Source organism: Macrobrachium rosenbergii, chromosome 6 (assembly GCF_040412425.1).
Source record: "Macrobrachium rosenbergii isolate ZJJX-2024 chromosome 6, ASM4041242v1, whole genome shotgun sequence".
NCBI classification, from domain to species: domain Eukaryota; kingdom Metazoa; phylum Arthropoda; class Malacostraca; order Decapoda; family Palaemonidae; genus Macrobrachium; species Macrobrachium rosenbergii.
This window is the reverse complement of record NC_089746.1, coordinates 44,643,306-44,666,511: the sequence shown is the minus strand read 5'-3', so window position 1 is coordinate 44,666,511 and position 23,206 is coordinate 44,643,306. Positions and strand designations below refer to the sequence as shown.

Sequence of the window (23,206 nt, the reverse complement as noted above, 5' to 3'; positions counted from 1 at the left end):
CTGCCTGATATGAAACGGACATATTGCCTGTAATCTCATTTCAGTTAGATGTCGACCCTACAGTTATCCCCTTCCCTAAGGTCAAAGGTCACAGCTACTCGTAAAGCAAAGTCGAAATGGACGCTCACGCGGAGTTAAACCCCCTTAGGTTGCCTGGAAACGCCCCACACATTTTATTCTATGACATGTCATCCGCGCCAAGTGCTTGATCTTCTCATGATCAAACCATGAAACAAAAGCCATCAAAGACGACGACTTCGACGACTATTCCATCGCCGAGACTGTTTTGTGCCTCGTCCACTTTGTTCTGGAACGACAATCCAGATTTATTTTTGAGGTGACGCCAGTTCAGGACGAGCTTATATACCCGTCGGCTCGTAATTTTCGAAACAAAAGCAGGTCTGGGCGTGTGTGTTTGTGTGTGTACGTATGTGTGTGCGTGTGTCGAAGATCATAGGTTAAAAGGTCATGGCTCTTTAGTCGTCCTGTGTTTATGGTTTTGCTTTTGCAGAAGTGATTATTGGCCGGCCATTGTTCGTCGCAGTGTTCAAAAGGACGCGACTTCAGTAAATATAGACTTTCGGAAACACAGTGTCAATAGTCTCAGGCTTAAGTTGATGATGACACGTCTCCCATGACAAAGGCCACTGATGAGCCTTATTGTCATTGTCGTTTTTAGGATGTTTAACGAAATGATTCAGATGGCCCTTTTTTTTGTTTTACAAGTAGATAAAAGAGCAAGTGAGATAGTTTTTAATGTTTATTTTTAGCATGACAGAATAATTTTATCACTCAAATTCTTCCTCTTCCAGGTTATTATTGGAAATATGTGTAGTTAATAAGAGACTCGTGATGAATTTATTTTTGAAAATCGTTTGACTCCGCCCATCACTCTGGCGGTGAATACCAAAAGCCGCTCTTGGCAGTGGCTGTTACGGGAGGCGTTTCACATAGCGTAATCGGATCATGGACGAACCTGACCACAAGCCAGACGAGGGCGCTGCCCCGTCTGGCAAAGCCCAAGGAGACGGGGGGGCGACTTCTTCGGGCACCAGTCGGAGCAGTGTGACTGTGTTCTCGAACACGGCCATCACCTTCTCTAGCAGCACCAGCCTCCACACATCCCAGACGAGTTACTCGACCTCGACCGAGCCCGTCAGCATCCTGGGAAGAGGGCGCCACCACTCGACGACGAGTTCTTCTGGCTCCTTTTCGATGAGCCCTAGGCCCACCGTCAAGTTTTCCGAGCCAGATGGAAGCCATTGCCGAGACCGCACACCGGACAGCCCGAGGTTCCGAGTTCAGGGGCAGGAGAGTCCGAAATTCAAGTACCACGAAGGAGGTGGCTTCAAGTTCAAAGTCCACGAAGGGTCGTCGGCGGCGGCGAGCCAGAGAAGCGCGTCCCACGCCATCAGCAGCATCCCCGAGTCCTCCGCCTACAGCGTGAGCGAAACGTCCAGCTACAGTAGCTACACGACCGAGTCCTCGAAGCTGGTCGGGACCTCCTACCGGTGCCCGGACAGTCCTCGGAACAAGACCAAGATCACTCGGACACCCCACCGGAACTCGATCATCGCTTCCATGGAGCTCAAGGTGCCCTCTTTCCACGAGCTGCCCGGCCCGACTTCGCCGGGGATGATGGGGTCGAGTCTGACGCCCATCATGGGGCACCCGGAGAGCAGGGGCCTGACCATTCTGTCGCCCCACAATCCCACTCCAGAACTCCACTTCTCCTCCACCTTCACCGTACGAACGCGCAAGGGCAAGACGATCGTCTTGCCCAAGCTGCGTATCCCCGCCTTCCATTCACATTCTCACGACAGCATCTTTTTAGGGTAAGTGGGCCTTTAGTGTAAGTTGTACAGAATGCTGCTTTGGATATAAGTAATGTGCTGCCTTGTATTATAATGTTAACCTGAGATCTAGCAGATACAGAGCATTGCGTAGAAATACCTTGTTTGCCATGAAGCGGTTTTCAGTAAGCATTTTGTTGTAAAACGAGATGTAAGACGAGTTACATGTGATGTAACAAAAACCATTTCATTTAATAATGATTTAATAAATTAAAACAACGTAGAAAAGTTGTTCCTTTCTCAATACATGATGCATTTTTAAAGAATATTTTGCAGCATGAAGTAACACGAAATCTTTTGCAAAGCATTATTCTCAAATGGGACCCCCGTCTGCCACAGTCACGATTTGTGTTCCTATTATTCGAGTTAGTCATACAATTAATGTGATCCTCGTTAGCTTTAAGTATACAGGTTCACAAAGAGTTTATCGTACCATTTATACGCATAAGGCTCCTCCCGTTGCGTATTTAGCTTGTAAGGACAGGCAAAACATTTTTAGTGACCTTAATTGTATTCCATTAAGAGTACTAAGAAATTCATGATCTAGCTTTGTCATGTTAAACTTGAACTTGTGTGATCTCTAACCAGGAAAGAACTCTCACTTCTTAATTGTGCTTGAACTGGAATGTAAATTTCACAGTGCTTTCAATTCCATTAAAGGTAAGTATAATGTTACTTTACATAGGGTGTAATTTTTTAAAATTGTTTTTTAGGCTTTATAAATAGTCTGTTTATACGGTATTTTGAATATTATGTAAATATATTTACATAATAATACAGTTATGTAAATATATTTGCATAACTGACAGACTTCTGTTCATGTTGTATATTGATTTTGTCATAAAGAGTTAAATGAGATTTTACTGATATTTTGATAGGATCTCTCATGTCATGTTGAGAATGTTTTAATGTATTGTATTTTTCTAATGTTCAGTGGATCCGTTTGGAAAGTTTCAGAATACTGGAAGCCAAATGCTTGATTTTTTTTCTTCTTGATGAAGAAACCTGATGAGAAATCAAGTGCCAAGAAATTTTAATATATTTAGAATAAAAACATTCAGATGCCATACTGACGAAATGAGACTTAAGAACGACGATGATGATGATAATGATGATATGGTAAGGATGATGATGATGGAGGTGATATGAGATCGATGATGATGATGAAGATGATATGATATCGATGATGATAATGAGGATGGTGTCATAAGGATGATGATGAAGATAATGATAAGGATGATGAACATGATATGATAAGGATGATGATGATGGTATGATAAGGATAATGATGAAGGTGATATGATAAGGATGATGATGAAGAAGATGATGTGATAAGGATGATGCTGAAGAAGATGATATGATAAGGATGATGATGATGAAGATGATATGATATCGATGGTGATATTGAGGATGGTATCATATGGATGATGACGAAGAAGATGATATGATAAGGATGATGACGAAGATTATATGATAAGGATGATGATATAATAAGGATATAATGAAGATGTTATGATAAGGATGATGATGATGATGATGGTATAAAATCTATGATGATGATGAAAGTGATATGATAAGGATGATAATAATGATGATGTGATATTGATGACTATAATGAAGATGATATGATAATGATGATGACGATATGGTATCGAGGATGATGATGAAGATATATCAGTGATGAAGATGGTGATATGATGTTTATGAAGATGAAGATGATACGATATGATAAAGATAATTATGAAGATGATATGATATGATAAAGATAATTATGAACATGATATAGCAAAGATAATGATGATGATGAAGATGACATAGCAAAGATGATGATAAAGAAGATATGATAAAGATGATGAAGATGATGATATGATAAAGATGATGGTGATAAAGATAATATGGTATCGATGGTGATGATCAAGATATGATGAGGACAATGATGATGAAGATATGATAGAGACGATGATGAAGAAGATATGATGTCGGTGATGATGATAAAAATGATACGATATCGATGAGGATGATGATGATTTGATAATGATGATGATGATGATGAAATTGCCATGACATAGATAATAATGATGATGATATGATATCTATGATGGTGAAGATGATATGATAGAGGAGATGATGATGATGATGATGAAGGCGATATAATAAAGATGATGATGATGCAGATAATATGATATCGATGACGATGATAAGGTTGTCAGGTTGTCAGTGAATGTGTGTGTTTGTGCGTGTGCGTGTGAGAGCGCGCGCGAGGGGACTCAGGTAACTTGATTACTTCCGTAATACCACATAGCGTTTTCTAATCCTTTCCCAAATCACAGCCAGATTAATCGACACTCTCTCCAAATGATTCGCGAAAATCCATTCCGCCCACCGCTGGCGAGATCCACCGAAGAATATCTTTTATTTTTATTTTCATTTTTATGCCGTTCCCCTTTTTCATGACTTTTTCACCCTTGCCCTTTCTCCCCTTCTCATGCGTCCACTGGTTTTTTCACCTTTGTCCTTTCTTCCTTTGTCATGTATCCACCGACTTTTCCACCTTTGTCCTGTCTCTCTTTGTCTTGTATCTCATGCCTTTTTCACCTTTGTCCATTCCCCCTTGTCATGTATCCCCTGGATTTTTCACCTTTGTCCTTTCTCCCCTTGTCATGTATCCACCGGCTTTTTCTGCTTTGTTCTTTCTCCCCTTGCATGTATCCACCGACTTTTCCACCTTTGTCCTTTCTTTTCTTGCCATGTACCCACTGGCTTTTTCACCTTTGTCCTCTCTCCCCTTGTCATGTATCCCCTGGATTTTTCACCTTTGTCATTTCTCCCCTTGTCATGTATCCCTTGGATTTTTCACCTTTGTCGATTCTGCACAGTCTCCCTTTTTCGAAGCCCTCCGGAGTCTGGGCTACTTAAAGACATAAAGAATGCCAGTCCTGTCGGCCTCTGCATTTGAAGAAGGCAAACGAGGGTATGACGGAGTAGTATATCAATGCGAAATTAAACTGGATTATTATTATTATTATTGTTATTATTTTCAAGAAATCCTCGCTAATGTAATTGCAAATATATTTTTATAAACATATATGCAAGACGAGATCTTTCGAGTGCCTGCTCGATTCTCCTTATCAACTGATAAGGAGACTCGGGCAGGCTCTCGAAAGCTCTGATTGTATATAAATAATTATTTATTTAAACTTACATTGTGGATTTCTTCACCATCTCAGTGACTCGTGTGATAATGAGATTTTTTATCAGTTATTATTATTATTATTATTATTATTATTATTATTATTATTATTATTATTATTATTATTATTATTATTATTATTATTCGGTAACTGACATCTAGAAGCCACTCGTAAGTTCACAAAATCACTTTAACGTTGATCTTAGGAATGGCTAAGTACTATCTCAAGTTCTTGAAGTGTCATCTCCAATTACAGTCAAAATGATTCCGAGGATATTGTTTCACGAGCCTCGGGCGTTATTAATAATTGTAAACAGGATGCTTTAAAGGCTTCAGGAAGGACTGTTTTGTAATATAATTACCATGTTGAAATCAAGCTGAATTACACTTGAACATTTGTGTGTTATTATTTCTGTATTTCCCATTATCTTTTGTTACTTCTTTCGAATGAACACAATATTCTTTGGAAGCTTGAATTTCAAGTCAATGGACCCTGTGGGTTTGTTCCATATGAATAGGGTTCATCCTCTGAATAATAATAATAATAATAATAATAATAATAATAATAATAATAATAATAATAATAATAATAATAATAATATCATCAGCAATTACTTCTTTCCAAAATTTACGTGATTCTCGCATTGGCTAAAACTTAATCTCCAACAAAATCGGCTAATTTTGTTTCCAACAAAAATTTTTCTTTATGTAAATCCACCAGTCAGTTATGAAACTGGTAGTTGACTTCCAATGAAATCAGCAATATTTTTCTTAAGGAAAAATTTGATTTTTCAGATCCATCAGTGATTAATGAAAACGGTAGTCAATTTCCAATGAAATCAGCAACATTTTCTGTTACATATACATAAAAGTCTCATTTTTCACATCCATCATTGATTAATTAAACTAGTAGTTATTATCAATAATATCAGATTTCAAACCTTCATTCACATAATTATGTCGTCCACGCCGCATCGCTACCACCTGGAAACTCGCCTCGCTAATGGAGTTCACCAACTGCCGTTATGTTATATAACACACACGAGTCTGCATCGATCGACTCTTCGGATATTACTCTGTAGTAGCCTGTTGGTCTCGTTTCCCATACACAGACCACGAAGCCTAAGTCGAGCGAGCGGAAACGGATGAATTATTCATTCATTTTGTAAATCGTCGACTAGAGTCGCCGCCAAGCAGACCGCGGGTTAATGTTCATGCCATTATTTTTTCTTCATTATTCACGAGTGGCGAGTTCGAAACGTTTCATTTTTTACCTCAGTGCGTTGATGTGTGCTTTCTAGATTATTACGTTAGTTACTGCTTTGTGTTATGTGATAGCTTATGAGGATAAATGGGATTTCATTTTGATAACGGTAGAGGCTTTGTTTTTGGGAATTTTACAGTCATTTTGATAAATTTAATGTTTGTGCATCCAGGTTAACATTTAATTTTATTTACTTAATACCTTATCTGTTACTAACTACAGGAGATGAGAAGAATTAAAGTCCAAATGGTATGTGGTGTCATGTCAGATTGACAAAAATTCTTAATGTTTGTTGATGCCATTCATGGTATATATTTATTGTGGTCACTATAACATTTTTCTTTTAGTTATTTTATATTATTGGTTCATGTAAAGTCATTACTCATCAGGAAAAGAGCATTTGAATATATAGATAAAAAAATTTGCCATGTTATAACCTGCACCAGAAAGTGACCAGCAAGTTAAAAAAAAAAAAAAAACTTCAGCGATTTGACTAAATATTTATATTTTTTCTGGAGTTTGATATTCATTTTTATTTTGACAGGAGAAATTTAAAATCATTTTACGTTAACGTTGACCATTTCCCATCGAGGAAGTAATTGCATATTCAACTTTTTTATGTATTTCGTAAAAAAAAAAAACGCGTTTTGCTGGGTCATAAGTGGTGTACTGTTGGGTAAAGGGATGCTCTTAATATCTTTTCAAATTCAACGTCCCCTACTGAATTCATTAGCTGAATTCCTTCAGCTTTTAAATTCTAGCCCACCCCAAAAAAAAATAAAGAATAAACGTGGATTCCGTGTCCCAGTTTTCACATTTTACCGAAGAAGTTTAGTTATTGTTACATTTTTTTTTTTTTCTAGAGAAACATAGAATCTATTTCAACACAAGGTTACTGCTTCATTCGTCTTTGCAGTTTAGCGAGGGACATTTTTCATTTCACTCATTTGACCTTTGAAAAACTTAGCGGAGGAAAACGTAGCATCATTCCTCAAGTTTAACTTCAGCTTAAAATAGTATATTGTAACTCACGTTTAATGTTTGTTCTTGAAAAACACCCATTCTTTACCAGAAGATCCCTGTGTTCTAATATTTCCTTGGGCATTCTTATATTAACGAACGAACTGTTCCTCTGTTTGAAGAAGGTAATATTTCATATTTTATTAGTTAACCTCGGGTGATACGATATTCCATCTCCTCTTAATCTCTCTAGGAAATAAATATATGCGGGTTATTTTTTAAATTTATCGTTATATTTTCATCTTATTACATCTTATAGATTACATATTGACACATTTCTTAGTTCCTGTATTTTGACTGAATTTCGCAGATGAGAATGTTCCTCAGCTTTTTATATGAATGAAAGTATTTCACATGGAACAGAATCTATGTTGATGGAAGCATTTAATACGGAAAAGAAGATGTGCGTTAATTAAGGTATCTGACATGGCAAAAATCATTGTTAATGACAGTATCTGACCTGGAAAAGAGTACGGATGTCAATGAAAGTAACTGCTATGGAAAAGAATCTATATTATTGAAAATATTAATTTTGCCATGGAAAGAATCCGTGCTAATTAAAGTATTTGAAATGGAAAATATTCCATATTCATGAAAGTATCTGACATGGACAAGAATCCATGCTAATGAAAGTAACGACATTGAAAACAAGCCATGCTAATGAATGTATCGGCATGGAAAATAAGCCATGTTAATGAAAGTATCGACATGAAAAACAACACATGTTAATGAAAGTATCTGACATGAAAAAGAATCTATTCTAATTCAACTACCCGGCATGGAAAAGAATCCATGTTAATGAAAATTTCTGACATGAAAAAGAATCTATGTTACTTAAAGCATCCGACATGGAAGAGAATCCATATTAGTGAAAGTGCCTATGGAAAAGACTCCATGTTAATGAAAGTATCTAGCAAGAAAAAGAATCCATGTTAATGTAAGTATCTGACACGGAAAAGAATCCATAGTAATGAAATTATCTGACAAGGAAAAGAATCCATGTTAATGTAATTATCAGACACGGAAAAGAATCCATGTTAATGAAAGTACCTGACATAGAAAAGAATCTGTGTTAATGAAAGTTCTGACATGGAAAAGAATCCATGCTAATAAAAGTACCTGACATGGAAAAGAATCCATGTTAAAGAAATTATCTGACATGAAAAAGAATCTATGTTAATTCAGTTATCCGACATGGAAGAGATTCCATATTAATGAAAGTACCTGACATGGAAAAGAATCCCATGTTAATGAAAGTATCTGACATGGAAAAGACTCTGTGTAAATGAAAGTATCTGACATGGAAAAAATCCATGTTAATAAAGGTATCTGACATGAGAAAAAATCAGTGTTAATTCAATTATCCGACATGGAAGAGAATCTATATTAATGAAAGTACCTGACATGGAAAAGAATCCCATGATAATGAAAGTATCTAACATGGAAAAGAAGCCATGTTAATGAAAGTATCTGATATGGAAAAGAATCCATGTTAATGAAAGTATGTTACATGGAAAAGAATCCATATTAATGAAAGTATCTGACATGGGAAAGAATCCATGTTCATGAAAGTATCTATGTTAATTCAACCATCCAACATGGAAGAGAATCCATATTAATGAAAGTACCTGACATGGAGAAGAATCCATATTAATGGAAGTACCTGACATGGAAAAGAATCCATATTAATGAAAGTACCTGAAATGGAAAATAATCCATATTAATGAAAGTATCTGACATGGAAAAGAATCCATATTAATGAAAGTACCTGACATGGAAAAGAATCCCATGTTAATGAAAGTAAGTGACATGGAAAAGACTCCATGTTAATGAAAGTATCTGACATGGAAAAGACTCATGTTAATAAAAGTATCTAACATGAGAAAGAATCTGTGTTCATTCAGTTATCCGACATGGAAGAGAATCCATATTAATGAAAGTCCCTGACATGAAAAAGAATCCAATGTTAATGAAAGTATCTAACATGGAAAAGACTCCATGTTAATGAAAGTATCTGACATGGAAAAGACTCATGTTAATGAAAGTATCTGACATGGAAAAGAATCCGTGTTAATGAAAGTATCTAACATGGAAAAGACTCCATGTTAATGAAAGTATCTGACATGGAAAAGACTCATGTTAATAAAAGTATCTAACATGAGAAAGAATCTGTGTTCATTCAGTTATCCGACATGGAAGAGAATCCATATTAATGAAAGTCCCTGACATGAAAAAGAATCCAATGTTAATGAAAGTATCTGACATGGAAAAGACTCCATGTTAATGAAAGTATCTAACATGGAAAAGACTCCATTGTTAATGAAAGTATCTGACATGGAAAAGGATGCATGTTAATGAAAATATCTGACATGGAAAAGACCCCATTTTACTGAAAGTATCTGATATGCAAAAGTTATCATTGTTGATGAAAGTACCTGACATGAAAAAGAACCTATGTTAATTCAATTATCCAACATGGAAGAGAATCTATATTAATGAAAGTACCTGACATGGAAAAGAATCCCATGATAATGAAAGTATCTAACATGGAAAAGAAGCCATGTTAATGAAAGTATCTGATATGGAAAAGAATCCATGTTAATGAAAGTATGTTACATGGAAAAGAATCCATATTAATGAAAGTATCTGACATGGGAAAGAATCCATGTTCATGAAAGTATCTATGTTAATTCAACCATCCAACATGGAAGAGAATCCATATTAATGAAAGTACCTGACATGGAGAAGAATCCATATTAATGGAAGTACCTGACATGGAAAAGAATCCATATTAATGAAAGTACCTGAAATGGAAAATAATCCATATTAATGAAAGTATCTGACATGGAAAAGAATCCATATTAATGAAAGTACCTGACATGGAAAAGAATCCCATGTTAATGAAAGTAAGTGACATGGAAAAGACTCCATGTTAATGAAAGTATCTGACATGGAAAAGACTCATGTTAATAAAAGTATCTAACATGAGAAAGAATCTGTGTTCATTCAGTTATCCGACATGGAAGAGAATCCATATTAATGAAAGTCCCTGACATGAAAAAGAATCCAATGTTAATGAAAGTATCTAACATGGAAAAGACTCCATGTTAATGAAAGTATCTGACATGGAAAAGACTCATGTTAATGAAAGTATCTGACATGGAAAAGAATCCGTGTTAATGAAAGTATCTAACATGGAAAAGACTCCATGTTAATGAAAGTATCTGACATGGAAAAGACTCATGTTAATAAAAGTATCTAACATGAGAAAGAATCTGTGTTCATTCAGTTATCCGACATGGAAGAGAATCCATATTAATGAAAGTCCCTGACATGAAAAAGAATCCAATGTTAATGAAAGTATCTGACATGGAAAAGACTCCATGTTAATGAAAGTATCTAACATGGAAAAGACTCCATTGTTAATGAAAGTATCTGACATGGAAAAGGATGCATGTTAATGAAAATATCTGACATGGAAAAGACCCCATTTTACTGAAAGTATCTGATATGCAAAAGTTATCATTGTTGATGAAAGTACCTGACATGAAAAAGAACCTATGTTAATTCAATTATCCAACATGGAAGAGAATCCATTTTAATGAAAGTACCTGACATGGAAAAGAATCCCATGTTAATGAAAGTATCTAACATGGAAAAGACTCCATGTTGACGAAAGTATCTGACATGGAAAAGAATCCATGTTAATGAAAGTACCTGACATGGAAACGAATCCATGTTAATGAAAGTAACTGACATGGAAAACAGTCCATGTTAATGAAAGTAACTGACATAGAAAAGTATTCATGATAATGAAAGTAACTGACATAGAAAAGAATCTATGTTAATGAATGTATCTGACATGGAAAAAGAATCTATGTTAATTCAACTACCAAAATGGGAGAGGATCCTTGTTAATGGAATTACCGGGCATGGAAAAGAATCCCATGTTAATGACAGTATCTGCACGGAAAAGATTCCATGTTAGTGAAAGTAACATATGTGGAAAAGATTCCATGTTAGTGAAAGTAACAAATGGAAGAGAATCTATGTTAGTGAAATTACTGACATGAAAAAAAATCCATGTTAATGAAAGTATCAGACATGGAAAAGAATCCATGTTAATGAAAGTAACTGACATGGGAACGAATCATTGTTAATGAAAGTATCTGACATGGAAAAGATCCCATGTTAATGAAAGTATCTGGCATGGAAAGGAAACCCATGTTAATGTAAGTAACTGACATGGAAAACAGTCCACGTTATTGAAAGTAACTGACATAGAAAAGAATCCATGTTAATGAAAGTATCTGACATGGAAAAAGAATCTATGTTAACTCAACTATCCGAAATGGAAGAGGATCCTTATTAATGGAAGTACCTGACATGGAAAAGAATCCCATGTTAATGGCAGCATCTGCACGGAAAAGACTCCATTTTAATGAGAGTAACATACGTGGAAAAGGATCCATGTTAATGAAAGTAACAAATGGAAGAGAATCTATGTTAGTGAAATTACTGACATGGAAAAGAATCCATGTTAATTGAAGTATCTGGCACGGAAAACATCCCATGTTAATGAAAGTATCTGACATGGAAAAGAATCCATGTTAATGAAAGTAACTGACATGGAAACGAATCCATGTTAATGAAAGTATCTGACATGGAAAAGAATCCATGTTAAGAATCCATGTTGATGAAGTAACTGACATGGAAACGAATCCATGTTAATGAAAGTATCTGACATGGAAAGAATCCATGTTAATGAAAGTATGTGACATGGAAAAGAATCCCTGTTAATGAAAGTATCTGATATGGAAAAGGATCCATGTTAATGAAAGTATCTGACGTGGAAAAGAATCCATGTTAATGAAAGATTCTGACATCAAAAAGAATCTATGTTAATTAAACTATGCAATATGGAAAAGAATCCACGTTAATGAAGGTGCCTGACACGTAAAAGCATCCATGTTAATGAAAGTGCCTGACACGGAAAAGCATCCATGTTAATGAAAGTGCCTGAGATGGAAAAGAATCCATGTTAATGAAAGCGCCTGACATGGAAAAAAATCACATGCAACCAGTGACAAGCATTGTAGAGCATGTCAGCTTGAATCTCCCGTAGCTCTGGTATGAAAGAAAGCTTCCTCTTCTTTCCTATGCTGTTTCATCTGTTGAAGAAGGAAGAACCTTAAATCTTTGAGATTTTTCAGTGCTGTAACTTCAGTGACTTACTGAATATGTTGTTGATTTATGTCCGTGCCTTTCTAGGATGAATAAGGGAAAAGCATTTGGAAAGTTCAGTGTTTCGTGCCGTCAATGAGTTAACGAGGAAACGTATTCATGAAGGATTTTTTTTTTTATTCATTGACTTACCCTACATAAGTTAATAAGGAAAATTAAGTCACGTACTTCATTTATTTCTATACTTGGCCTTCATACATTTGCGTTTCATCCATGAGTTTAAAATTCCCGTTAAATATTTTGCTGATCTGATCCCGCGTCCTCCGTAGATTTAGGAGGAAAATAATTTTTTCCACCTCCGTCTCTCTCTCTCCCGTTGCCTAAACTAGGCAAGACCCCTGCCTGCCTGCCTCTTCGGCGCCTTCCCCTTTGACCGTGAGCAACACCTACGACGTCTATTGACGTTTAGACGTCGAGAATGGAATCCCATCAAGAGAGCAAAAGTTTGTGCAAACTTTGTTGAGCAGGCAAGCAAGCAGTGGGCGTTTCGAAGGAGCGAGAGGGAACATTGGCGTAATCACTTCGCTTCTGGAGGGGGGGAAAAAAGAGGTAATTCTAAATTCTCGGATGTATTTGGAGGAGAAACGTGACTCTGGATGGAAGGAAAATGTTTTAATTCTGGAATGTGTCATCAGGGGAGACGAACGCGGTTGAAACAAAATGATCAGGCTCGGGAGAGAAGCGTCATATTGAGGCAGACTCTGTGAGATGGGTAGATCAGGTGTGGTTTTAAATTGTTTATTAAAGTATTAATTTTTAATCTTAATTAATAATGTATACAGAGATGTTAACGCTCAGAACATGTAGCGTAAATGCTTCGAGAAATTTAAAGATTTTATTCATCGTTTTTGCTGTTCTGCCACAGCAAATTAATCCAACACAGTTGTTCTTCCTCCCCTCTTCAGTATATGAACATCTGCTGAATAAATGATAGTCCACTCTCCAATCCCATTCTCCCTGCATGACCATACCTCTTCAACGCACACCGGTCTACGTCATTGCATGTCATTTTTCCTACCTTTGTTCACGTAACAGTTGAAGGAGATTCATATCAGCAGACTCCATTTCATATGATGCATATAAAGCAACTTCATTACACTTGTCCCTTATTCCAGTCTTTGCTCTTGTCGTTTTCTAAGGGTCGCGTTGCCTAGCTTCTAGACTCTTCAGTCTTTCTACCGACTTTTGCGCTATTTACTCCAAAAATCGTCTCATTCGTACCAACATTTCTTGAACGCCATTCTTGCTCCTACTGAGCCTAATTTTAGACGTTATTTGTGAACGTAAAATATTCCCTTTTGATCACATCCTCTTTGAAGAAAAATAACAGACCCACACTTTAATCTTCTCCGCTCCTACCTATCTGTTATTCATGTACTCACGCGCATGTGTGTGTATATATATATATATATATATATATATATATATATATATATATATATATATATATATATATATATATATATATATATATATATATATATATGTGTGTGTGTGTGTGTGTGTGTGTGTGTGTTGTTCGTGTGTGTATGTATGTATATATTTATATATATATATATATATATATATATATATATATATATATATATATATATATATATATATATATATATATATTTACACACACATAAGCATGCCTTTGCGCAAATTCACAAAGGCATCCGATGCAGCTTCAGTTTCAATATAAAGTTTTGCTTCAGTTTCTATATAAAGGTTTGCTTCAGTTTCAACACAAAGTAGTGCTGCAGTCTCTATATAAGGTTTTGCTTCAGTTTCAGTGTAAGGTTGTGTTTCAGTTTGTATATAAAGTTTTGTTTCAGTTTCAATCTAAAGGTTTGCTTCAGTTTCAGTATAACGTTTTGTTCAGTTTCAGTGTAAAGTAAAGTTTTGCTTCAGTTTCTATATAAAGTATTTCTTCAGTTTCAGCATCAAGTTTTGCTTGTTTCAATATAAAGCTTTGCTTCAAAAAGACTTGGAGCAAAATTCGAATCTTATTTCCTGGAGGACATGATCACTGTGGTTCAAGGAGAGATGAAAGAGAGAGACCGACACCAATAATTGCTAGATTTACCTTTTTTTTTTATCTTTCGTGGGCGTTATAACAACCTAAAAGAAAATTGGAGTAGGCTGTTATTGCAAAGACTTTTTTTTTGAGAGAGAGATGGTAGATTTTATTTTCTTAGTTCCTCCTGTTTTTACTGAAGGATCTAGCAACCTTCATTTTGATGTTATAATCTTAACGGATTCAGGAGTGTCAAAGTGATGATTCATTATTGCCTGGTCAAATGATCTGTATTATTTTAATGGATGATCATTATCATCATCATCATCATCATCATCATCATCATGATCACCATCATTATCATCATTATGATTAGCCCTGGTGTCAAGCGATTGGCTTAGCCGGTGCTTATAATATCAGCTTTGAGAATGTAAAACACACGGAGAGAATTGATTAGAAACTTCAGTGTGACGATTGAAACTCTGTTTCTTGACAGAACCTTAACAAACAGTCCGCTGTACCCTGCAAAGCCTGTCTACAGAGATTGAGTGTCAATTAACTTGGCTTGATACGCACTTCAGAACATATTTTCAAACGCTTATTAGCATTCCCAGAAGATTCCCTCTGCCCTTAACAACAATTACGGCGCCACTCTGCTGTTTGCGTATGTGTGTTTGTGCGTTATTCGAACGTGCATGTTTAGTCATATGTTTATGTCCGTTTCTCAAAAGCCCTTAGGAACCAGGGGTGTGCCAGAGTTCCAGAGCATGTTAGTTGTTCTGAAGTAAAAAATTCCTTCATATGGATTTCAGTTTAGGCAAGAGATGTAGGTGAATAGTCTATTATTAGGCTATCATTTATCATTGTCGCTTTGAGAGGTTTAAGTTCAGAAAACGCAGCTAAAGGTTTTGAAGAGTGAAAAGTTACAAGCATCTGAAAGATATTAGCTCAGGTTTCGTCTTTGTTAAGGACCCATGGCTAATTGACCGTTATTGACCAAGCTTATGGAACAAGCCGGATCTCAGTAATATTATGACGTCTTTTACTTCAACTGAGAGAGAGAGAGAGAGAGAGAGAGAGAGAGATTTCATACTAGGATCAGTTATTTAGTATACAGTGTCATAAATTTTGTTTGGCAAAGAGAGAGAGAGAGAGAGAGAGAGAGAGAGAGAGAGAGAGAGAGAGAGAGAGATTTCACACTAGGATCAGAAATTTAGTAAACGTTGTCACTCAATTTTGTGCTTGCCAATAAAAGAGAGAGAGAGAGAGAAATTTCATACTAGGATCAGAAATTTAGTAAACGGTGTCACTCAATTTTGTGCTTGCGAATAAAAGAGAGAGAGAGAGAGAGAGAGAGAGAGAGAGAGAGAGAGAGAGAGAGAGAGAGAGAGAGAGAGAAATTTCATACTAGGATCAGAGATTTAGTAAACAGTGTCACACAATTTTGCTTGACAAAGACAGAGAGAGAGAGAGAGAGAGAGAGAGAGAGAGAGAGAGAGAGAGAGAGAGAGAGAGAGAATTTCATTCGAGGATCAGAGAAATTTAAATTGCTTCCCTCCAGTATTCTTGGCATGTGCCCTTTGCTGTTCAGTGACAGGCATCACAAGAGGACTTGACGCCGAAGCATTTGTGTTTGCTTTTGTGCCGTTTTCAATTACCCCTGCGTTGAAGGAGGCAATGTGAAAAGCATCATGACGATTGCAGTCCCCCTGGGAAGACTGTCCCTGTTTTAACAATCGGGCAAATGTACGTCTGTGTTCGAAAACAACGATTTAATCTTGTAATGGCATTTTATGCGGGCGCGTGTGTTCTCGGAACCCTCATCTTGATCTAACCTCTTCAGGTCTTCTTGAACAGGTAACCATTTGTATTTTAATCATTTTGATCCTCCGTGGGGGGGCGGGCGTTTAGCCGTCAGTGCACCACACGCATTGTCCTGTTGGCATTACTTAAGGTTCTTTGCAGCGTCCCTTCGGCTCCTAGCTGCAACCCCTTTCATTCCTCATCTTCTTCTTACTGTACCTCCGTTCATATTCTTTTTCTTCCATCTTACTTTCCACCCTCTCCTAACAATTGACCCATTGTGCCACTGCGAGGTTTTCCTCCTGATACACCTTTCAAACCTTTATACTATCAATATCCGTTTCAATGCTGAATGACCTCATAGGTCCCAGGTCTTGGCCTTTGGCCTTAATTCCAATTCTAATTCCACTAAAATATAAAAGAAATGACCTCGTTTCCTTTAAAGGTTAGTTTTTCTCTAATATTTGCCGGATCTTAAAAGTCATTAAAATACACTTAGATATTTTTTCCTATCAGATAATGTTCAGATAGGTCACGACCTCACCTCTAGACATTTCGTTAATTTCGTTAGTGGAAATATCTTGTTTTTTAATAATTAAATGGAAGCAATTAAGTTTTTCTCCTGTTTCACCTGCCAAACCTTTTTATACTGTCAATTTCCGTTTCAGCGCCGAATGACCTCAGATAGGTCCCAGCGGTTGGCCTTTGGCCCAAATTCTGTATTCTACTCTACTCAATAATTTCCATCTCCGCACGTCTGCGCTTCTTAACATCAACCTGATCTTGCCTCTTGGCAATCCTTTGTGTGTGTGTGTATGTATGTGTGTATGTGTGCTTGTGTGTGTGTGTTTTAGTTCGAAGTCATGATCTGAGTCTTGTCTGCGGTTCTTGGTATCAAGAGGCGAGGCTCCTCAAAATACTTCATCTCGCGGAGCTAACGAGTCTCTGAGTCGCTGGGCTCTCACGGCTTTGTCGTATGGGCCGTGAGGATTTGAGCAAACAACTCCCAGCTGTTTTGCTTTGGCGTCAAAAAATGTTTTGAGAGAGAGAGAGAGAGAGAGAGAGAGAGAGAGAGAGAGAGAGAGAGAGAGAGAGAGAGAGAGAGAGAGAGAGAGACGCCACTCAGCAAACGTGGGAGTATTTTCTGAAAGACAATTATCGAAGGTTGGGTGGATGTTTACTGGGTATTCAGTTCTTTTATTTTAATTGTAATTCACTCGTTACTGATTCATCGGAATAGACAGTATTATATATATATATATATATATATATATATATATATATATATATATATATATATATATATATATATATATATATATATATTATATATATGTATGTATGTATGTATATATTTATATATATATATATATATATATATATATATATATATATATATATATATATATATATATATATATATATATATATATATATACATTATATACATACATATTATGATGTATTGCAGGTGCAGTTTTTGCATGAGTACTAATAAGAATCCTTATAGCTGCCTTACTTAGAATAAACAGGAATAGCTCTCAGTTTGAAATACCATAGTGCCTTTTCCTTTTGTGACGCCAGTCGTATATTCCTATGATAAACTAGCCATCCTTATATTACTCTTACTTTTGGGCTTCACCTTCAAGTGGGAACCACTTGAATCGAGATGTATCCATCTCAAACTTTTCTTTCTCACTTTTCTTCTCACTTTTCATTCTCACTTTTCTTCTGAATCGTCCTTCTCATTTTTCTTTCTCACTTTTATTTCTCACTTTTATTTCTCACTTTTCTTTTTCACTGCTCTCACTTTTCTTCTCACTTTTAATTATCACTTTTCTTTCTCACTTGTCTTCTCACCTTTCCTTCTCATTTTTCTTTCCCACTTCTCTTCTCAGCTTTCCTTCTCACTTTTCTTTCTCACCTTTCTCCTCACTTTTCATTCTCACTTTTCTTCTCAATTGTCCTTCTCACTTTTACCTCTCACTTTTATTTCTCACTGTTCCTTCTCACTGTTCTCCTCATTTTTCCTTCTCACTTTTCTTCTCACTTCTCTTTCTCACTTTTCCTTTTTCACTTTTCTTCTCACCTTTCCTTCTCACTTTTCTTTCTCACTTCTCTTTCTCACTTTTCCTTTTTCACTTTTCTTCTCACTTTTCCTTCTCACTTCTCTTTCTCACTTTTCTTTCTGACTTTCCTTTCTCATTTTTCCTTCTCACTTTTCTTACTTACGTTTCTCCTCGTCTCTTCTTCGGCTACCGCTGCACGATTACATGTCAGTCGGTGCCGTGCATTTGCACGTTTACGTATTGTTAGATTTTGGCGAAGAAGAGAGCAATAGCAATATCAGTTATTACGTATTTCAATATCCTTTTATTTATGTCTGCTCAGGAGCGCAGACAAGGGGTTGTTGATATTGCTTACGGGAGTGAAGTCTGACATGATATAAAGGGTACAACTATTTGCTTGGAGGGAGTTTTCTTGTCTCTTTTCCAGTCATCATTCCAAATGAAGCAGCATGCATCCTCTCTCTCTCTCTCTCTCTCTCTCTCTCTAGTATATATATATATATATATATATATATATATATATATATATATATATATATATATATATATATATATATATATATATATATATATATATATATATATATATATATATATATATATATATATATATATATATATATAAACGAACATATTGCATCTAGTCTCAGAGCCTAAGAGGGTTTAGGATATCTGAACCAGATTCTTCCGGCTAACCCCTCTGGGCTTTTTCTACTCTAGATCCTCTTAATCCAACGTCCTCTGACTCTTTCCTGATTATATTCTTTAAATTTAGCTAAACTATCTTGTCATGGCTTCTGTATTGGTATTTATTAGTTAAATACTACCTCCAAGAGTTCGTCAGTAGCTGTTTGGTCGAATATAATGTCGTTGCTGGAACGTAATGGGCAGTTTAGTTTAAAAGATGTCAGGCTGATGTCTGGCGGACTCTTCTTTTGGGTATGTTTCAGTCTTGATAATCCGAGGGTAACAACAGACTTTCTCAACTTTATATTTTGTTCTGCTCTATTGTCTTGAGTCAGCAGCTACTAAAAAAAGTTTGGTAATATTTGTGTCCATGCAAATTACTTATATATTGTTTTTCAACTTCCGTTTGCTCTTTTGGTAGTTCCTCAGTCTAGACTGATCTGTCAGAATATTGTACTTTTTAATCTGATTATTTTGATATCAGTTATCATTTTCCATGCGCTGTACTTTTTGATTATGGTTTTAAATCATATGCATTCCATTTTCCCTACTGTAGGCATTAGTGAAGGGTATTTGTAGCGTGCCTGCGACCCCTAGCTGCACCCACTTTTTAGCCTTTTACTTTTCCTCCTTTCCTCTTCCTTTCTTCAGTCTTGCTGTCTTACCTCTCTGAATTTTGCTTAGTGTAGTTGTGGAGTTTTCTCTTGAGTTCCACCTTTAGATCTTTGCACTCGTCTCCTTTATTCTCCGGCCTCGTCTTAAGCGTTGAATGGCCAAAAGTGCCCAATTTCATGGCTTCACAGCGTCAGTATCACAAAATAAAACCCACTGTTCAATTTCATACTTTCCTCCACGTTTTAATATTTATACCCAGCTTCATGTAATCTAATCACATATGAATGCATTCCTACCCCAACACAGTTTTCCTTGTATTTTAATCATTTACTTATATTAATATCTATTTATCTATTAATTTGTTAATTTATTTGTTCTCTTTTGATAAGTGATCTCTTCTTTCTGTATTTCCTATTATCTTCTGTTACTTCCTTCTCATGAACGCCATGTTCTTTGGAGGCTTGAATTTCAAGTAAATGGCTCCTGTGGTGGGCTTGTTTCATATGAATAAGGTTCATCTTCTGAATAATAATAATAATAATAATAATAATAATAATAATAATAATAATAATAATAATAATAATAATAATACCCCATTTTCATTCGCCCTCTCTTCACAACTGACCTCCATAAACTAATTTCGCGCAATAACTGGACGGCAAATATCCAAAATCTTCAAAGCTGCGAAAAGTGGCGAAATCGCAATACACATGACGGAGTAGGAAAACTGTCAGCACACCTGGAAAAAGGTGACATGATTGCATGACGAAATGAGATGCAATGTTTACACGTTTCACCGACTTTGAATGGCGTGACCATTGTTGTCGCTCTGCTCTTCACATCAAGCTTTATTTTCCCTCATGAATATTTTTGTCGTGAAATAACTTTGTTTTTTTTTATAATGGTTTTCATGAGAAACTGAATTTTCAATTACTTGATTCGCATTTTAGTATTTTCTTATTCATTATTTTACGTATGGACATACACTAGGGGATATTGCATGGCGTATTCATGGGTTTATTTTGAGTAATAATAGAAATAAATAATTATTTCTAATTTTTCCACGCTACCTTTGCGTGTCGAAGGTGATTAAATTCAAGTAACAAGTATTTGACCTGCCATTGATCTTGAACGTAGAACACACAAAATTAATTTGAGAAGATGCTTCGATTGGCTTGATAATCGTCGATTTTGGAAACTTAATTTAAACAAAAAAATCTGTTAATGATATATTGTATTCACTAGGTAATACTTCGTTTCTTTTGGTGATAATGATCTGTAACTGCTATAGGGAGGATCATTACTGTTGTTATTATTATTGCAAGATATTTTATTCATTAAGTAACACTTCATTTCCTTTGGGTATAATGGCCCGTAATTGCTGTGCGGAGGTTCAGTACTGTTGTTACTATTATTGTATGGTATTTTATTCATTAAGTAATACTTCATTTCCTTTGGGTACAATGTTCTGTAACAGATGTAAAGAAGACCAACAATATTGTCATTATTATTGCATGATATTTTATTAATAAAGTAATACTTCATTTCCTTTGGTTATAAGGATCTGTAACTGCTATGAAGAGGATCATTATTGATGTTGTTATTATTGCATGATAATTTATACATTGAGTCATACTTCATTTCCTTTGGATATAATGTTCTGTAACTGCTATAGAGAGGATCGTTGTTATTAGTATTGTCATTGTTATTAATTTATTATAAGCATCAAATTCAGCTTTGGATCCGGAAGCCTACCTCGAATGACATTACGGCATGACGGATGCACGTTACGGCGAAACCGTAATAGCTTGTAAGCGTCTTACGGATTTTACCTGAGATAATCCATAATCCCAACCACTTCTCTTTCTCTCTGCGGTCGCACTGTCCTGCTGTGGATACTGTCAAATTGAAATTTTTATTTATTCCCACCATCTAAGCTTGACTTTGAAATGACTTAAGTTTTCCAAGACATATTAATGACATGGTGAAACCTTACTTCTAGTTCTTATATTTTCATTTAAGTTTGATTTTTCAATTACTTTAGGTTTCCAAGACTTATTAATGGCATGGTGAAACCTTAATTCTAGTTCTTATATTTTCATGTAAGCTTGATTTTATAATGAATTAAGTTTTTCGAGATACATTTATGATATGGGAAAACTAATACCGATTGTTATATTTTCACGTAAGCTTGATTTTTATTGGCTTATGTCTTCCAAAATATATTAACGATATGGAGAAACTGTAATACTGATTGTTATATTTTCATCTAAGCTTGATTTTATAATGACTTAAGGGCTGCCATTTGATACGATTGATGATTGGAGGGTGGATGTTCAACATACCAACTTGTAGCCTTCTAGCCTCATAGTTTTTAAGATCTGAGGGCGGATAGAAAAAAGTGCGGACTGACACACAAATAGCCGTCTCAACAGTTTGCTTTTACTTACTAAAAATGAAAAGTAGCAAGCACTACACAAAAACTACATTCAAGTTTGATGTACAGAAGCAGTAAAAATTATCAGTAAGATTGAGAAGTAATACAACAATGAATGAGAAAGATTATATATCTCTGACGTCAACTAGAAATAGCTAAATGACTAGATAAGCAGAGGACAAGAAATGAATGGGCGAATGAAAATATACCCTCAAGCGAGCTAATGCAAAAGTGGAGTACCTTGGTCTAGGGGCCATGGCACTCCCCATAGACCGAGGGAAGCCAATAAAGCACCTTGAATTCAGTCAATAGCGTCTAATAGTGGCATGGAGACTCCATTCAGTCATGCATGATACGATTTTCGGGACGGTAGGCTTAGTTGCGCATTAACTAGGCCTATTAAAGACGGAGAGAAATAATCCACACGCGTTGATTCAAGGAAATTAGACTGTCAAGCCAAGCACTGGGCACTTTCGGTTAGCGAGCGCCAAGCCTGTGAAAATAGAGAGTTGGAGAGGTTGGACAGCGAAATAAAGAGATCCTAAAAATAAAAATGAAATACAAGGATCTAAAAGTGGAACTGGAGGAAAAACCCCACAGTTGCACTAAGATTAGTTAGAGTAGCTGGACAGGAAAGCTGAAGAAAGGAAGTGGGGATGTAAATTAAAGGGTTGAAAAGTGGGTGCAGCTATGGGACGAAGGGACACTGCAAACGCCCTTTAGTAATGCCTACAGTGCGCCACGTGAGGTGCACTGATGTCCCTACCCTCCTACTGGGAATCCATTCACGTCCGTGCAGATTCGCCAAATCTTTATTCATGTCCTTCTTGGTCCGTGATTTAACAGCTAATGAGACTGTTTTCATGGAGACACAAATGCACAGTTATGTAGGGGTACAAATATATATTTTAAAAATAAGTCTTTACAGAGAGCTTTCAGGGAATCCGTTCGATTCCCCTTTTCAGTTTTGAAAAGGGAAATCGAACAGATTCCCGAAAGCTCTCTGTATAGATTTTTTTAAA

At 36.0% G+C, this 23,206-nt stretch overlaps 2 protein-coding genes across 5 annotated transcripts in view; both read left to right on the top strand.

Annotated features, from left to right (window-relative positions):
• The window catches only part of LOC136839504 (serine-rich adhesin for platelets-like), a 29,039-nt gene extending 27,200 nt beyond the window's left edge, over positions 1-1,839 (top strand). For both annotated transcript variants that reach the window (XM_067105667.1, XM_067105668.1), the window contains exon 2: positions 813-1,839. In XM_067105667.1, the coding sequence (XP_066961768.1) occupies positions 967-1,839 (873 nt within the window). In that variant the 5' untranslated portion in view covers positions 813-966. The remainder of the gene's footprint in view (positions 1-812) is intronic.
• Positions 1-23,206, top strand: part of LOC136839505 (uncharacterized) — a 550,025-nt gene that overhangs the window by 349,872 nt on the left and 176,947 nt on the right. The window lies entirely within an intron of this gene.